This window comes from Dipodomys spectabilis, unplaced genomic scaffold (genome assembly GCF_019054845.1).
Source record: "Dipodomys spectabilis isolate Male_0828 unplaced genomic scaffold, ASM1905484v1 ptg000145l, whole genome shotgun sequence".
Classification (NCBI taxonomy): domain Eukaryota; kingdom Metazoa; phylum Chordata; class Mammalia; order Rodentia; family Heteromyidae; genus Dipodomys; species Dipodomys spectabilis.
In genome coordinates, this window is record NW_024870822.1 from 18,605,282 (window position 1) to 18,624,079 (window position 18,798).

At 39.5% G+C, this 18,798-nt stretch overlaps 1 protein-coding gene across 14 annotated transcripts in view; it reads left to right on the top strand.

Moving 5' to 3' along the window:
- Sox6 (SRY-box transcription factor 6) overlaps nt 1-17,013 on the top strand; it is a 375,414-nt gene extending 358,401 nt beyond the window's left edge. For 11 of the 14 annotated variants that reach the window (XM_042691570.1, XM_042691569.1, XM_042691573.1 and 8 more), the window contains 3 exons: nt 4,750-4,983; nt 7,985-8,201; nt 16,302-17,013. In XM_042691570.1, coding sequence (XP_042547504.1) covers nt 4,750-4,983; nt 7,985-8,201; nt 16,302-16,605 — 755 coding nt within the window. In that variant the 3' untranslated portion in view covers nt 16,606-17,013. The remainder of the gene's footprint in view (nt 1-4,749; nt 4,984-7,984; nt 8,202-16,301) is intronic. The other 3 variants (XM_042691576.1, XM_042691577.1, XM_042691583.1) reach the window with 1 other exon arrangement.
- Nucleotides 17,014-18,798: the final 1,785 nt, after the last annotated feature.

Genomic DNA, 18,798 nt, shown 5'->3' on the forward strand with positions numbered 1-18,798 from the left:
TGTTTGCTTTCATAGTACTTTTTCATTACTTTTGTTAGCATCACTTACAAAGGACAATTACAAAGTACATGTGCCATTTCTCTTTGTAGGCCCCATGACAATGCTTGGAACATCTGAGATTTGTCAGAAGTGTTTGCTGAATTAATGCATAAATATTACTAGGGACATTACAGAAATATCCCGAGCTCCTGGATTCAGAAAATTTTTATATATGCACAAACCCAGACCAAGCAGTCATTTGCTTAGATAGCCTCTGGAATTTTCTCAGGAAGGGGCCTCGCTAAGATTAGTTCAGGACCATTGCCATCGGCTATGATGGTGAAACTGGCCGTCTTTCCAACCCACCTGGAAAAGCTTAATTTTCTGTGTTCTCTAAATCATTCAAGTCACAACTTCCTAAGGAGGTCTTTGTTTTGCAATAACTATTTTCCCTCTATGGATTAGCTCTTTTTCTTTGTTTAACTGAAAGTTTGCATTTATACAAACTATGACTTAGGAGATGCAGGATGACTTATTTGCTCTAAGCCTCATGTGAGGAAGTTGTATAGAAGAGAAGATCCTGGAGTACAGACACCATACTTTCCCCTGGTGCCTCTTGGTTTGGTTCTTCTGGATTCCTGGCTCTTCAGTAGTTGTCATTGTGATTGTGAATGCTGGTAGTTAGCAACAGTTAGGTCTGTGGGAAAGCAGCTAGCCTCTGTTATAAGCTGAATGTCTAGGCTTCTTCCAACTGCTTTCTGTGAGAAACCCTATCTTGAATCCACAAATGTTTCCTATGCTATTAAAAGGAAAGGAAATTCTCATAGAATAGTGAGCTATTCTCTAAGACAATTTAGTTCTGAAGCCGATAGAGTATTTTGCTTATTTAAGAACTCAATACTTTTTTAGCCTTAATGATGTTGTTTTCAGAAACATAAACTTGATGTGTAGATTTTTTAACTCCTTATAAGAGTTTTCCTTATGTGGTAAATTGCCATTTTTCAAATTTTTTAATTCATATATATATATACACAGATATGTATATAATATATATTTCTGCAATTACAATTTGTTAGCTATTTTTCATAATGAGGAAATTTTAGGGAAGGTTAAGGATACTTCCAAATGTTCTTTTGATATTGTAGTCTTTCATATCTTTTAGAAGTATTGACTTTAGCCCAAACCTAGGTTGGAAGTTCAAGTGATAGATACTTTCAGTGAAAAAGGAAATAATCTTGAGAAATACTTTCTGTCCAAGGTTTCAGTTCAATATTTCAATATTTTATCAAGAAAGCATCTTTCTATTGAGTGCTTCCATAAATTCTTTAGAAGCTGTATGTGGTATAATAACTACAAAAAGAGGAGAAACCTTCAACACACCCTTATGGAGTGTCTCTGGTTTACAATATTGCTTTTTTTTTTTTTTTAACTAACGCTCTGTGATAAGTTGTGGTATTATATCCTAAATCTTGCCTTTTCAGGATGTTAGTTGTTCAGACTGGAGGGAGAAGCCAACTTTCATAGGCAAATAGGTTCGTTTTTGCTTTTCATTGACTGCCTAATTAAGTGGGGTGATATCCTGGGCATAGTTCAGGTAGCAACAAGGTAGTTTTTAAGTATCACATATTTAGAGAATAGGAAATAAATAGGTAAAAATAGAACCTGGGAAAGGGAAAACCTGGGAAAACATTTGCCCATAATGATTGTACAAAAAACCTGGACACTGAAAATTTGTATCATATTAAAAGTCACTGATGTTGAGTCGGATCAGATAGCAGGTCCTATTCAACGTGGGTTCAAACTTTGATCTCCCTGGATAAGTCTGTTCTTCCTAACACTTGGTTCATCTGATCCATCATTACTAGTTTAAGATATCCTCCTTCATTTTTCAGCTCACACCTCCTGGAAGGGACAGGGGAAAAAATGTGGTGCCTTAAAGCCTTTTAAAAATGTTCCTCTACCTACCATGCAGTTTTATACTATGTAGTGTACTTGAATATCTGGAAACATTCCTTATGAGTCCTAAAGGTATTCTGTATAATTGAGTGGAGTAATGTAGAAAATATGAGATGTGGGAAAAGGTCAGTACAGAGTACTTGGTGAAGGTTGGGCCTGAATCCTGTTCTTAGGAGAAGATAGAATTTAGTGAAGCAGAAGATTGTAAGGCACATTTGCTAACACTATGGCAGAGCACACGAGAGGAAGGCATTGGGTATGTCCCAGAGAGCAGCGACAGTATGGAGAAGAGATATAAAATGTTTCTCCAAACTGCAGAGTCTAAAAAAATCCACCACTATGTCTGTCAGTCTGTAGGAGATGAAAACTTCCCATTTACAATGAAATATGCATTTGTAAATGAAGAAAGGAAAAGCAAGTCAACTATTAGGTTTTGCTAGAGGTAGTGAGAAAGCTACAAACGGCAAAAGCAGATCTCAAATGTTAATCACCTGTGGCACAGTAGTTAACTTAGAATAATATTGAAATGTTTTTGCATCTGACATTCTCCACAAACCTGTCTCCTTTTATGTGTATGCATGCCAGTATATAAATTGCTGAATCCATGTCAGTTGTAAAGTAATGGCACTGAGGGCATCATAAATTACCATGGTGATCCTCAGGAGAAGACACTGTCGTATCTGAATGAGTGTTTCACTTCCAGAGTAATGTATGCCTTCATCTGGCCCAGCAGTCAGCATATTGCCCTGTGTTGATGGATATTGTCAGCTGGAAGCTACACTACATTTCACTGCACAATAAACATGGCTGTCAAATCCATATAAAGTGAAATCAATTTATCCTGTATGGTCAGTGCATTTTAAATGAAATTAATGTACTGTGGGTACGGTGGCAAAAAGGTAGCATATTAGTTATGCATCTTAGGATCCGAGACGTTTCATGTAAGGCATCATTCTGTCTAGTAGGTCTAAAAGAAGAGTTGTTTATAAAGCAAGATTTTTTTTGCATGATCTCCAGAAAGTGGCTTCTCTGATCTCCTTCCTGTTTAGAAAAACATTTCACAATATTAGCTATTTCCATCCTTTTATCCTGTCTTTTTTGTTATTGTTGTAAATGATGATCATATTTTTGAAATAATAGCACCCTTTAATGTCCTAATTTATTACTGGCTTTGACACATACAAGCTACATAAGCAAGGTATCTGGAAATAGGAAAGAAAGGCTAGAGATTGATTAGGTGATGTTGTTCCCGTGTAACTTCACTGAACTGAAAGTTATAGTAGATAAACAGAAATGTTGGGTTTAATGTTTATTTTGCTTCTAAACTTTTGTGAGTAAGATTTCCAGTGCATACAGCTGGTGGCTGAGGCCCTCCGACCAACTACTTCACATTTTACTGTAGAATGTCTCTATCTATAAGGAGATATTCAGGATATTCTACATGGCAAAGCATACACTGGTGTGCTATACTGGTCAGAAGTATCAAAACAAAGAGAGGCTTCCTTTTTCCTTCCTTCTTTCATTTCTCCCTCCTTTTCTCCCTTATTCCCCACTCTCTTCTTTCCCACTTCCATGCATATACCAGACACTTCACAGATCCAAAGCATACAATAATGAATGAGCCTCATCTCCTGACATATCCGCAAGGAGCTTTCAATTACTATGCTACTAAATTCAGCCCTTCACAAAGCATAAAATACAAAGATTTACATAGAATTTGATAGATGGGGAAAAAAATCTCTTAAACAACAGAAAAACACATCAAGACGCTTGAGATAACTACTCCTTAATCTAATTCTTTTGCATATGCACTGAAAACCAAATAACATTTATTGAGCACATAATTATTATCCATTATGTGGGGATTCCTGGGTATACAAGTATGGGAGTAACACCATCTCTCATGATCTCATATTCTTGGAGATGAAGTGGAAGGATCAGAGGCAGTCAGTGAGGGAAACAATAAACACTTTGGGGCCTGGGGCCTGGAGCATGAAGATGAGGAGTGAGTGTATGTTGCCTGGAGAATCTCATTGCAAATGCACTTCTTTTGGCCCAAACAACCTTCCCATCTGTCATTCTTCCTCTCTCCCAGTCACCTGCTGATTCTTGTTCATCTTTCCAGACTCAGCTGGGCCATCATATCTTCTGAGAAGCACTGGTGACCATCCTGTCTGGTGCTTGTAACATTTACCACACATCTTTTGTTTGAATGGTTTGCTTCCTTTCCAAACTGCAAGTGCCTCGAAAACAGGAGCTGCTTGATTCACTTAAATCCTAGCTCATCATTGCTTAGTTAATATTTTTTATTTCATTAACTACCTCATTCACAAAACACCAACAGTTGAATCGGACTTGTAGGACAAATTGGACTTAAGCATCAAGCAATAGGAAAAAGGTCTCCCAAGCCTTGAGAAGATCACAGGCCAACACAAAATACTGTATAGAATTTTTGGCAAATGATGCTAAAATGGACTAAAAAGGCCTGCTTTTGAAGAAATAAATTATAGTAGCAAAGTTTACCAGAGAGTAACACCAGCCATTACTTTAACATCATTAAATGATATGACAGTTAATGATTACCATGAAAGTAATCAAGGTATATAAAAACATGCAAAATTAATTCTTCCCAGTGTCTCTTTGAGGGCTTTGTCAGCATGTCATGTAGAGTTAACATCTGGAACTGTCTTCTGCTTCCACAAGACTGCATAGAACAGAAGAGGAGGGAAGCAGTGGAGCCAGGCAGCAAGCTGTTGCATTAGCCATATAATAATGCTTTGCACCCATCTTGTTCTTCCTGCCCTAACACTACAGGAAGTAAAGCAATGAATGGCTCTGCAGCTAAACTACAGCAGTATTATTGTTGGCCAACAGGAGGTGCCACTGTGGCTGAAGCACGAGTCTACAGGGATGCCCGAGGCCGAGCCAGCAGCGAGCCACACATCAAGCGACCAATGAATGCATTTATGGTTTGGGCGAAGGATGAGAGGAGGAAAATCCTTCAAGCCTTCCCTGACATGCACAACTCCAACATTAGCAAAATCTTAGGTAAGTGCAGTGGCCAGTGGCACAGCTAGTGCTAGTGTGTTCTCTCTCTCTCTCTCTCTCTCTCTCTCTCTCTCTCTCTCTCTCTCTCTCTCTCTCTCTGTCTCTGTCTCTCTGTCTCTCTCTCTCTCCCCCTCCCTCTTTCTCTCTCCTCTCTTTCTCTTCCCCCCAGCCTCTACCCCACCACAAGAGCGAAAAGCAGGGGCATAATTGGGCTTCAACTGTAGGTGGCAGGAGTCAAATGAAATACAGCCAGTTGCCACAACAGCCTTTTGTTACCATCTTGTTACCTCTCCCACCACCCGACATACAGGTTTATGAGTTACTGCATACATAGAGCAGGTGGCTAAAACTTTCTTTTAAGGGCAAAACTATTGCCATGGCAAGGCTAACGGCAAATCTCTAAAGTACTCCTAGTAATATGTTAATATCGTGAATTCAGCCACTCCTGCAGGGACATTGCTAAACAGGAATCTTGAGGGCAAGCTTTATCTACCCTCTCATTCAGGCTTTTAAAATTTATAAGTTGCTATGCAATCTTGGAAAAACTCAAAGACTTCAGTTTTCTGTTCTAGCATTGTTGGTTTCATATGTTCCCCTGCAAGCATTTATGAAGGATGAGGGGTGAAACCCAAAATAGTGTGAAATTCATGAAGTGCAGAACAATGCCTCTAATGATAACTTTAAGAGTTGCAAAGTAAAGCTACATTTACTTTAATAAGAGATGACGAGTTGAAATTTCATAGCAGTGAGTTGAACACACAGACCACAGGGCAGAGGCCCACTTTGTGGTAAATTGCCAGCGATTCTCCTGTTTCTCAGGATTAAACTCAAGCCTTGTTCTATTAGTGTAAAGCTTGCCTAGCAGAGATTATATAGTTTGGAATTATTGTGCACAACATATTGAACATATTTTATTCAACATGCAGCATTACAGTCAACATGTTTCCTCTTTAAAAAGGAAAAACACAGAAGGCACTGTTCTGTTTAAGCTGTCACGATGTGACAAAATTGCAAAGAGAGCAGTTTCAGAAGCTGAAAAACATTACAGACTTAAACTGTGGCTTTAATTTTTTAAATGTTTTGTTCAAAAGCAATAAATATTTAACCTGAGTAAATATCGGTGATATGGACATACACAAATACATGTGTTTTGTCGCTACATAAATAATTTAACTTGATTCTGAGACATTTCGAGTCACTGACCTCTAAGAAAATTTAAAACATATACATAGATCAAATAGTGGTGAAACATTCAAATACGCATTTTTCTCTTTTTTTCATTTTGACTTTTGAATTTTAAAATAGATCCTAACTGTCATGACAATTAAGTGATGTTTTATTTTTAAGATTTTAGGGATGTTATTCTTTTGAATTTAAGTATATTCTAAATCAAAATATCCCTAATGGACAGATTATAATTTTTTTCAAACTAAAAGTCATTCTAAAAGAAATCAGCATTATCTTTTTATTTGTCTCCTGCCATTTTGTTAATAATATTAGTAAGCTTTCAGATGGGAATAGACCCTCTGTGTTTCGGGTTGGGCAGCCGTGAGGAATCTATATTATTGATATGCATTCTGTGAAAAATGATTTGGAGGATAGCAAGTCCATTCATTAAGTGTCAACTTTTATACACAAGCATTTCAAGAGTGCCAAGAATCCTCAACTGGGGCTTTCAGCTGCTGGGAAGCCAGCAGCACAGAGACTGATCTGCACAGACGATTTGCACAACTTGTGCACAACAATCAGGAAAGAACAGGGATGGATGTGCTGTTAAAGCAGACCAGCATATTGCTGGCTACAGGGAATATTTGTAGAACGTTTTCATTTGTTTAGGTATGAAAAATCTCCACGGAAGAATAGCTAACATCCAGCCTGCACAGCTGTTACCGCTTTATTCACCAGTAAGGCACAAAAATGCAACTTGATACATCTAAAAAAACACATCCCTTCTTTGTCAAGTGTTTAGATGATTCTTTATAAACAAAATTAAAGACATGAATACTTTTCCTTCTTCCTGTGTAAATCATATTTAAAATTTTTGTACATTTATTGGTATAGCTTTGGGTGGACATTTATAGTACTTGAAAATGGTATATATATATTTATATATAAGTATATAAATATAAATATATATATTTCCAACTGGACCTTCCTGTCTGAAGTTATAACTTCTTAAGTAGAGTTAAGTGTGTGTGTGAGTGCATGTATGTGAGTGCATGCTTGTGCTGATACTAGAGTTTGAAATCAGAGCCTCACACTCTTGCTTAGTTTTTCACTGACAGCTGGTACTCTATTACTTGAGCCAAACCTCCAATCTACCCCGATCTAGCTTTCTTACCTGCTCCCCCTCAGTCACCCAGTTAGAGAATCTCATGGACTTTTCTGCTCAGACTGGCTTGGGACCACAATCCTTAGATCTCTGAGTTGCATCTGAGTTGCAAGGATTACAGGGATAAGGTATCAACACCCACATCCATGTGAGTTGAGTTTTTAGAATTGCCCCCCCCCCACTAACAGGGCAATGCCCATTTTTATATATGGAAGAATATCAATATGTGCTGACATCAGAAGTTAGTTTCACCAGACACACTTTGAGTGTGGGAGATGTTTGAATTTCTAGACCCAAGCAAGCTTTTCCTGTGAATGCAGTCATGCACAGAAGCATGCTTAGGAAGTTTTAGACTGTTACCCTTTTTAAGAGGAGGAGCAGATGAATTGGAACTTTGGTGTAGAAAATGATCTTTAAGCAGCAAAGATGTATTTAAAAAACAATCTATTTAGCACAGAGATAGAGCACCTGCCTACCATGTACAACACCCTGGGTTCAATCCTCAGTAACACACACACACACACACACACACACACACACACACACACACACACACACACACACACCACTCAATGGTATATGGTAATAGGAGCTACACAAAGTAAAGGCAAAAAAGTGGTGTGAGGTCAGTCTAGTTGTATTTGCCACTTAAGGCTGTTTTCTGTCTAGGCTCTCGCTGGAAATCCATGTCCAACCAGGAGAAGCAACCTTATTATGAAGAGCAGGCCCGGCTTAGCAAGATCCACTTAGAGAAGTACCCAAACTATAAATACAAACCCCGACCGAAACGCACCTGCATTGTCGATGGCAAAAAGCTCCGAATCGGAGAGTATAAGCAACTGATGCGGTCTCGACGACAGGAGATGAGGCAGTTCTTCACTGTGGGGTATGTATTTCTGCATGGAGCCACCTGGGCTCTGTATTCCTGAAACTGCAGGATGGCTCCTGATAGTGTATCTGGGAGGGAGATTCAGGAAGGGAGGGGGTTGTGACATGTTGGGGCTTGGCTATGGGAATCTTTGCTCTGTCACAAGTACACAGCTTTGCAACATGGCTCCAGCTCAACTCAAAACAAACCTGTCCCAGCTTACTCTCCCCATTGACAGTCCCTATCATTGTCTTCCAGCTAATCTCAGCTCCTCAGTCCCCACACATGGTTTCTGGTAGTTTATTTAGACGGACACATGGGGGGAAAATAAAAACCAACTTTAAGAAAATCTCCAGAAGCTTCCTGGCTTCTCTGGGTGGTGCTTCTGACTCTAATCACAATAGTCTGCTTTTGTTGTGGGATCTACCACAAGATAATTGGCCTTGACATTGGTTAGAAGACCTCATTTTTGGCATAAGATCCAGAACTCCTGTTGCAGTAAATTATTCTGTGGTAGAAGCAGCAACAATATGGATTTTCTTGCTTAAATCAGAAACTAGACATGTTTTTGATATCTTCAAGTCTGATTTCATGTCATTTTGTTTAAAAATTAGGTAATAGATTTCTGGTATAAATTTCGACTTGGCTGACTGGCTGTCTACATTCAACAGAGGCCCCTCATAACCACAGTAGTCAGGATAAGTGGGGATGCTGATGCCTGTAGATTCCAGCACACTCTAGGCCTAGCAGTACGGTGGGGGGGGGGGGGGGGGGGAGAGGGGGCTGGAACCAGAGGACCATTCTGGAGGCCCTGGCTGGATTATCTGGAATCAGAGTGGGAATTGTGAGGGGAGAGGGGTGAGAGAGAGGATGAGAGAGAGAGAGAGAGAGAGAGAGGAGAGAGCACAGAAAGGAAGCAATATTCACTGTTGACACAAAGAACTGAGGGCTGTGTGCTGGGCCTGGCAATTAGAAAGTGTCATTTAAAGATGGGAAAAGGGAGACCACATGGAATTAAGGAGCTATTCTTTGCTTAGGGATTCTCCAAAGAAAATACACTTGGACAAAGAGCTGATTTCAGAAGCATATGTTTAAAAGGATAAAATTAACTTGAAATACAGAAAACCCAACAAGCCAGTGAAAGTACTCTGGGACCCTAGTCTGCATAGTATATTAGGATCCTAGAAAGAAAAGTGAGCTTTCCAAGTCTTAACTACTAGGAGTCAAATACTGACCAGTTCACCTGTGAAACGAAACAGGCAATAGTCCACACCTTGTGAGATGTCAGGGAAAACTCTGAGGCACGGCTTTCACAAGCACGTGTTACACTGCTTGGTACAATGCTCTGAAAGGCAGACTGTAACACTGCCATTTTGAGTTCATATATATCTCTATTATGGTGAAACCATGTTTTATATCACGTTGAATAACCAGTGAATTTCTTTATACTGAGGCAGAACTTTCTAGGATATAGAGAAGCATAAGACATTTTATTGCAGATTCCAAAATATTACTAATTTGAGACATATCAAAATGGTCATCAATTTCCTCTAAGTGTTTGCTGTTTTTAAAGGAATTCTTCTAACATTAAAGTACAATGAACTATAACTTAGACTATTCACATGGCAGAAAATCAGTGAAAATATTGACTCAGTGTGTCTGTTCAGTAGAATGGCCATAGGTAACAAAATGCAAATTGGAAACTGTGATAAATGTCTTCCTTTAATCCTGTTAGTATGTCCCTGATACGGTGTTATCTCTTGAACTCAGAATCAAAAGCTTAAACTTGGTATCTTCTGAAAGTCCAGCCTTTCTCACAAATCACATCACCTGTATAAATACTTAGAGAGTTTCTTTCACCCTGTTATAAATGGCCGTCAGTGGTAATATTTCTGTTTTCTGCTACTATGTGATTTTTCTGCTAATGTGAATGATAATACTAGTTAGTTTTGTTTCCTTTAGAAAAGAATATATTAAAACAGCTCTGGATCAAAATGTCCCAACACATACCAGTGCTTATAAGATATATAATGAAAATAACTTGAATAATATCTACCATTTGTGGTGTGTCTACACTGTAATCATATAGTCTTCCAAATAAGATAATGGAATTGAGGTGGTAGTGCCTGTGTAAAAGATCAAAGATTCAGATTCAGATCCCCACCTCTGTCTAGCTCAACAACAAAGAAACAAACTCTTTCACCATGTTTCCACAATGTACACCTCAGGGCCCTAGTCATTAGCAAAGCTGTGCCATTTGAACAAGGGCTCTCAGAACCTAGAAAAATGAGGCATGAGTAACATATGGTGCATAAAATGAGCTCTGGAAGGTAGTGACCAAGGCTTCCTGACAGTGAAGAGCCTGCTATAGAATTCTAAGTTAGGACCATGGAATGAAGCTATAGAATTACAGGCAATGACCAGAATGTTCTGCTTTTTAATCCCCAATATTAAACATTTCCCTCTACTTTGCTTTGGTAACATTTGCTGTACAATGCAAAGTATTATTTCCACTTATGGATTTGTATTTTTGTTTAAGTAGTTATATTTGATAGATTATTAGCTCCCTCAGCTTCATCTTTGGAAATTGATCTTCATTAAATGTGAAGTTATGACAAGAGGAGCAGGGAGAAAAACAAACAAAACTTTTCAACATTGCTATTGACTTCTTGTTGGACTAAGATCAATTTTTATGGATGATTTGGAAAAGACTTGCATAACTTCCAAGCCAATAAAACAGCATTAGCCAACATTTTTGTTCATTTTACTGACTATACAACTGTAACTGATGAGCTAAGATTTTTTAACTTAGCTATTATAAAATGGATTTGTCAATAACATGAGATAGATTTAGCTTTTACCTGGGATCTAAGCCCTTTAATTGGAAAATTAACTATTAGAATTTAGTAATAATCCCTATAAAATTAATGTGGAAATTATATTCTGTGGATTGCTATAGCTCCAGTTGTCCCTTTTCCTGAATAATTATAACTAAATGTCCTTTTTATTTGAAACTGCTTAGTAATTTAACTGTGAACTGGTGGAAAATTATTCAGGTACTCTAAATATTAAATTTGAGGTTTTTGTGTAATAGTAGTAAATTGTTGAATACTGAGCATATTCAGTATACTCTGCAAAGCGAACTCTACAGATTACTGAGGATATGTCAGATTGACAAGATAAGCTGTATCATCCCCCTTCCAGTGTTCAGAGATGCTACATAATTTGTTCAAGGCCACACAGCTAGCGAATGGCAGAACTGCGATTTAAACCAGGCTTATGTGAATGTGAAACATATGCCTTTTGCTATTTCACATCCCTCTCAATTAGAGCCTACAAATTGTTTAGAGCCTGTGAAGTAGAGTGGTGACGAGCACCAGTTCTAGAGTCAGACTGTTCTGGCTCGTTGCTCCATTTTCCTCTTCCTTGCTGTAGGATCTAACACATATCAATCTTTATTCCTCTGAACTCTCTACTTGCCCCTGGACAACTTACTTAAACTCTCTGCTTCCTAGTTTTCTCATATGCAGACTGAGAATGGCGATAATGACAGTAATGCCAATAAGGAAACTCCATCCTGAATCTCAAGTAACTTTATATATGAAAAGTGTTTAGAACAATGTTGCCAATTTAGAGACTGTAAGAACCTGAAGGGTTAGCAAACAATGGAACGTTGCTAGAAAACACATGCAGTTCCTTTACAATTGGCAAAAACCACCCTACACCCCAGAAATATTGTTGTGATTTGAACACCATGTGGTGATACTGAGCTCCATCCAGGACACCTTTATTTGCCTACCTTGGTTCTATGGGCATCCCTGACTTTTGTTTGGACATGCATGATTTGTAAAGCCTACTACTCCTATTTGTGAAATCTGCAGTGTTTTGACTTTGAAATTGATTTGCAAAGGAAGGAAAAAATGCTTTCTAGGAAAGTAGTTCCTGATAGACAAAGCTTGAGCATGCTGGCTCGATTTTTCCCTTTTGTTCATTGATTAGCCAGTCAGTTGGTAAGGGGTTATTTGGAATCAGCTAGATACCTAACTCCATACTATATTAATATAGCATTAAGCATTATTTCTGTATACATGAGATTTCAAAAGCCAGAAATACATGAATAGATTATTAGCAAATAACAGTGTGTTGCACACACAGAGAACATAGTGTATACCCTGTACAAATAGAATATAATCAAATGTTGATCTGATGCTATAGACAAAACCAAGTAAAACTGAGATTACTATGCAATAGGGCCAACCAGCCTTGGAGCGTCTTTGAGAAGTAGACTTGGGGTTTGGGAAAGTCAGACTGGCAGAAAAGAGATCTTTGTTTCCATATAATGGAGACTATGAGAACATTAGGGAAATGTGAGATGTTCAATTAAAAAATAAAAAAAAAAAGATGAGCTTCGGAATTTTCCCTGGCAGTAAAGAAAATGTAAGAGGATGAGTAGAGCAACATTTTGAAAACTCTAGACTTATTCAGCGATGTTCACTTAAAATTTCAGACCTTTTTCATATTGATAACCAAAGGTCAGTGTAAACCTTAGCTTATGATTTTGCAACCACAAAGCAGTTATAATTTAAAACAGCCTCAGCATTGTACATCCAGCAACTCCTAGAGTACTCGTTGCCTTCTGCTTTGGCTCCTGGAATGCAGGAGCCCTCTCCACCTCTCATGGGAACTGGTTCCTATATGGAACATTTCCCAATGACAGAAAGCAATTTTTGCCAAAGTAAGCCCCTCTGAGATCTTTTCTTGTTTATGAGAACAGATTCAAGCCTCTAAAGATGGTTATATTCATATCCTTTCCTATTACCCTCCTTTCTATTTATCTTATTTTAGAACATCTCTTCCTGTCTGGAATAGGTTTCCTAGAGTTTTGGCTTGTTTTTTTTCCCTCTCTCATTCACCTAGTTTATGAATGAATGAATATTTATTTATTCTATTCATTCAATGGGTGTTTATTGAGTGCCTTCTATCTTGCAAGCATTGTCTAGATTCTGGAGCTATTTCTCTGAAGATTCCTGTCCTCATTCTCATAGTGCATGTCAAGCAATCAAACAATTTTTACAAATAGTCATAAGTACTTTAGAAAAAAGGTAAAGCAAGGAAAGTGGCTGGAAGCTTCAGAGGATGGAGACAATGTTAAATAGAGTGGCCAGAAGAAAACCTCACTGAGAAGGTGAGGGCATTAGCATTAGACCCAAGTAGGTAAGGGGGCAAGCTGGGCAGGTATCTAGAAGTGAGCAGAGAAAACAGCAAGTGCCAAGGTCTTGCGGCGAAACTCTGCCTCACTATTCAAAGAGAAATAAAGAGGAGAGAATGCCAGGGGCATAGGAAAACCAGTAACAGATGTCAGAGAGATGACAAGCCAAATTGAATGAAAGATTGTAGGCCATTGTAAAAACTTTCAACTGGACTCTGAATGAGATGGAAAAATATTGAAGGATTATAACTAAGCAACACCATGCTGTCCTTTGACTTTGGTTTCAAAGAAGCACTCTAGCTACCGTTCTGAGACTTGGCTGAGAAAGGAATGGCCTGCAGGAAGTTCAGGCTCTTGCAAGAGATGGCAGCTTAGACCAGGAGTATAGGCCTGAAGGTGGTAAGAAATAGATGAGCTCCAGATACTGCCTTAAGTGTTAACCAACTATGTTTTCTGGTTACAGGATTTGAGGACTGTCCTGAGACAGTTCCTTGTCTGAGAAAAGTTAAGTAAACGTTATCTGAGCTGAGTATGGCTGTGTGAAGACCAGATATGTGGGAGAAAGATCAGTTCAGTTTTGCACCTGTAAGATCAAGGATGGTGTCCAGGCATCCAGATAAAAATAAGCATTTGTAGATGTCTGTAATTTAGGAGTGAGGTATTTTCCAGGTTTTAACTCAGGACCTTGCACTTGCCCACCTTGTTTGGAATTCTGCCACTTGAGCCACACTTCCAGGCTGGCTTTTTTTTTTTTTTTTTTTGTCAGTTGTGGGGCTTGAACTCTGAGCTTGGGCATGTCTTTGAGTTCTTCAGCTCAAGGCGAGCGCTCTACCACTTTGAGCCACAGCGCCACTTCCAGTTTTCTGGTGGCTAATTGGAGATAAGTGTCTCACGGACTTTGGTGCTGGGCTGACTTTGAACCATGATCCTCAGATCTCAGCCTTGAGTAGCTAGGTTTACAGGCTCCGGCGCCCAGCCGGTTATTAGATGGAGTCTTGTAGACTTTTCTATCAAGACTGGCTTTGATCTTCTGGATCTTGGTCTCCTAAGTTTCTATGATTTTAGTGCTCATTCTAGATAAGGTTTAATGTCATAAAACTGGGCAAAATCACCTGGGAAATTTAGGCCCTTGTACCTCAGAGACCAAGTCCTAAGGTGCTTCAGTTCTTTGATGCCTCAGCTAAAAGAAAAGTGACCAGCTATATCAAATGATGCTCACGGTATAAGTCAAGTAAGATGTGAACTGAAAACTGACACTTGGAGATTGTGTGGAGATTGGTGGTCTGATTCCAGGCTGTTTCATCATAGTGTTAGGAGTAGTTGAAATGAATTTAAGGAAGAGTTGAAAGGAAGGAAATCAGAAAAGTTGAACAATAGCTGGCGGGGATGTGAGCCAAGAAAGTTTTGTTATTTTCTTTTGAAAGGGGCTCTACTAGAGCTGGCGTGGTGGGAATGGCCCAGGGGAAAGGGAAACTTGATGATACAATGGAAGAGGCAATGGCTAGAGAGCCTCCTTAGTATGCAATAGTAAATAGTTTGAATGGAGCAGCAGAAGCATTCACCTTATATTGATTGGGTATGAACTAATTCTTAGGGGGACAGGGACTCTGATACAGAGGCAAGTCAGTGCACAAGTGGGAGCTTATGATTTGCTTCTTTCTGTCCCTCCATGAAATGAAAATCCAGGTCATTGGCTTGAAGTAACAAGGGAGACGAAGTTGGATATTTGAGCACTGAGCAAACATGAAATCATTGTCTAGAAAAGAAGGCAGAGCAGGCCAGGCGAATGTAAAGTATGATGGCTGGACAGCACCAGAAAATGATTTAAAATTCATGTTTGTAAACTGAGAATGGTGAGCATGGTGTTGTGTTTTCTCCAGCCAAGTTCATCTGTGTACCTGAACAGAGTAGGCAGAGAGCTATATTTAACTTGAGTCTTTTATCAGGTAAGAGAATTGAGAGTATGAGGGAAAGAGTAACCACAGAACTTACCACTGGGTAAAGAAGTGAGTGAGGGCCAACCACAGAGGGTACAAGTGAGAGCAGTGAACACAGGCTGGAGGATCAGGAAATTGTAGATCTTCATGGGGTGGGAGGACGCTGGGAAGATCTCATGTGGTGGCCAGACAGCAGAGTGTGTAAGATGAATAGTGAGTGACAGACAAGACCAGCTACATACAAGAGAGTAAGCACCCAAGACAAGGACAGGGCCAGATCAGCACCTCGTAGTGGAGGTCAAGAAATGGAGTGACGAGGTGGCAGAATGATCAGGACACAGGTGGTGAAGCTGTCAAGAATTATGGTGGGCAATGTCAGGGAGAGCCATAGTGGGTCTGGTGCTAACATCCTTAAGGAAGGAGTAGGGTATTCATGGGTAATACAGTCAGATGACACAAGATTTTTTTTTAACTGTACAGTATTCAAACTACAGTGAAGATAACACCCATCTGCTTACCAATGTCATTACAATGTCTCACACCACCAATCAATTTAAAACAATACTCTTGAGCACTTTAAAACCAATCTTACATGTCTTTTTGGTGAACTATAGTCATATAACTATATGTTATAACATTGTTTCTTAATGGCAAGTGCTAGCCAAACATTGCCATATTTGCCAAGTACAAAGAACTCTGCTTGTAGTTGCAAATTCATCAGCAAATCACTCCATTGTATTATTTAACCTCCAACCACAGCATTAGCTGATAGTCCACAGCATTGGACTGAGAGTCAGTGCTAGGACTCCCCAGGGGAACGCTTTTGTCATATTTTTGTCATTTACTTAGGATGCCAATGTCATTTACTTAGAAATTCTGGGGAATCAAGGGCCGGAGTCATAGAGAAGCTCATGTATATAGAGGTTTGCCCTCTGTTTTATTTTTTTATGTTTATTTTTTTCATCTACACAGGCAACAGCCTCAGATTCCAATCACCACAGGAACAGGTGTTGTGTATCCTGGTGCTATTACTATGGCAACGACCACACCGTCACCTCAGATGACCTCTGACTGCTCTAGCACCTCGGCCAGCCCAGAGCCCAGTCTCCCTGTCATCCAGAGCGCGTATGCTATGAAGACAGACGGAGGAAGCTTAGCTGGGAATGAAATGATGAACGGAGAGGATGAGATGGAAATGTATGATGACTATGAAGACGATCCCAAATCAGACTATAGCAGTGAAAACGAAGCCCCGGAGGCTGTCAGTGCCAACTGAGGAGTTGTCGTTTGCTGAATTAAAAAAAAATACTCTGACATTTCACCCCCCTTCCCCCCTACAAAAAAGTTCTTAAAGAGCCCGCATGCATTTGTGGCTCCACAATTACATCAGCAGAATGGTCTTAATTGTTTCGTAAAGTGTGAGACAGATTAAGTTTTCCCTGATTTTTCATGAACTTGAGTTTTTTGTCGTTATTGTTATTGTTGTTGTTGTTGTTTTTTAATTTAGGTGAAGACATATTAAATATGAGACACCAGGACTTGAAAACTTATCTCAACCCATAGCTGTCTTACAAGTCTTATATTTTTGTCTTACATTTTTTTTTTCCTTTTGGATGTTGATAAAGGTTTAAGTTACTGTTTTAGATGGGGTTAAACATTCTCACTCAGGTATGCTGTGCCGGCCTACAGATTGTGAATGTGTTTTTATTCTGAATTACTTTAGAAAACAACAAGATTTTGTATTGTGAAACAGGACAAGCCCACAGCGCGTGCAGCTGCATGTAGAGCATATTCAAAAGGCCTCGGAATTCCATTTTTTTTTTTCCACATGTAGAGTTAAACCTTGAATGTGCCAAACTTTTTCATAACTTTTGAATCTTAATATTTTAAAAGTCTTAAACGAGACACTGCAAAGTCTTAGACAATCTTTGGCATCTTAAAATAAAATAGCAAACCACACCTTCTTTTTTTTATTTTATTTTATTTTTCCAGAAAATGGTAAAGTACTCAGGAATCTGGAGACAAGATGTAAAGAATGCATGAGGTTGCCACAGTGCACGTATCCAATCGTGTTTGCCTCTTTCGTGCCATCAGTGCAGGGCGTGGAATGACACACACCAGACACCAATAAGGAGGTCTTCTCGGCCCGAGGCCACCTCTCACTACATCCATTTTCCCCTTTGCCTTTAACCCTGACATTCAAGCTTTGACACATTTTCTCTTAAATAATTTATTCATTCCAGAATGTCATGGGTCTACTTACTATTTATTTAAAAATTATTGGTGGCATTAATTTAATAATTTTTAACCCTCCTTCCCTGAAGAACTTTCAGCCCCCTTTTTTTTTTTTTTTTTTTTTAACCTCCCTCTCCTGCTAGATACAAGAGGTGAATGTCCCCAGAACATCTGGAAACATTTCGAAAACAAGATACTATCAAATACCTGCATTGTTGCTTTGAATGATGAGTGTACATCTGGTTTCAGGCTGTGTGTTGGAGTGAAGGGGTACAGTCTCACACTTAAATATGTATGCCCTCAAGGGTCACTATGACCTCTAATCTATTAGCAGAGTTCTCCCCCAGTTCACTTTGCAGAAAGCGATGGGTTGTGCAGCAGTGGCACTTCCCCTGAATTCCACTCAGCAGAGAGGGTCAATAGTGGTACCTGCTAAGTAGGAGAGTCTTGTAGCTCACCTGAAGCCCAACGCTCCTGGGCCCTGTGGGCAGGCTATAGAGGAGCTGTTATGGGATGGCACCTTTACACAGTTGCTTTTCCAAGCTGGCACATCTGGGGGGGGATCTTTGCAAAATTGCTAGGATGTAAGAAGCCATATGACAGCCTCAAAACAAAGATAAGAGGCAGATAGTCAGGAACCAGAGAATGAAAGAAAGCTATAAGGAAGGAGAAGGGGGAAATACATTCCCTATATGGTATGTTCCTACTGCTAACTCTGGGGAATGGACAGCGTGTGAGGCAGCAGACAAGTTCCTCTGTCTGATCCTTTTCTGAATGGGGGACCTGATCTCATGTGAACAAAATGAACTGCACTTGTCACTCAAGGCATGCTCCGGAGCATGCGACTTGGGCTGGGAGGCTGCAAGGGTCCACTCCTCTTCTCCTAAATGCAGGGAGCTCAGCTCTGCCACGCTTACCTTCCTGAACCTTCTTGATTGCCTCTAGGAGAGCCTCACCATGCAAAATGGGTCCGTGGGAGGGTGTCAGTGAAGGGGACAGTTTGCCTCATAGAAGATAACCCAGAAGCTCATCGCCAGGACATAGGAACAGCCCCATCAGAGTTCTTGAGCCATTTTGTCACTTGGAAGAAAATTGTATACCTTCATATTTATTTAAAGAGTGCTCCAGGCCATACCTAATAGCAATAAATAGGTCTAGCCAAGATCTGGCTCTGTTATTAGCTGGGAGTGTGCTCTATGACCTGTTAAGGTACTGATAGGAATGTTTTGTTCTT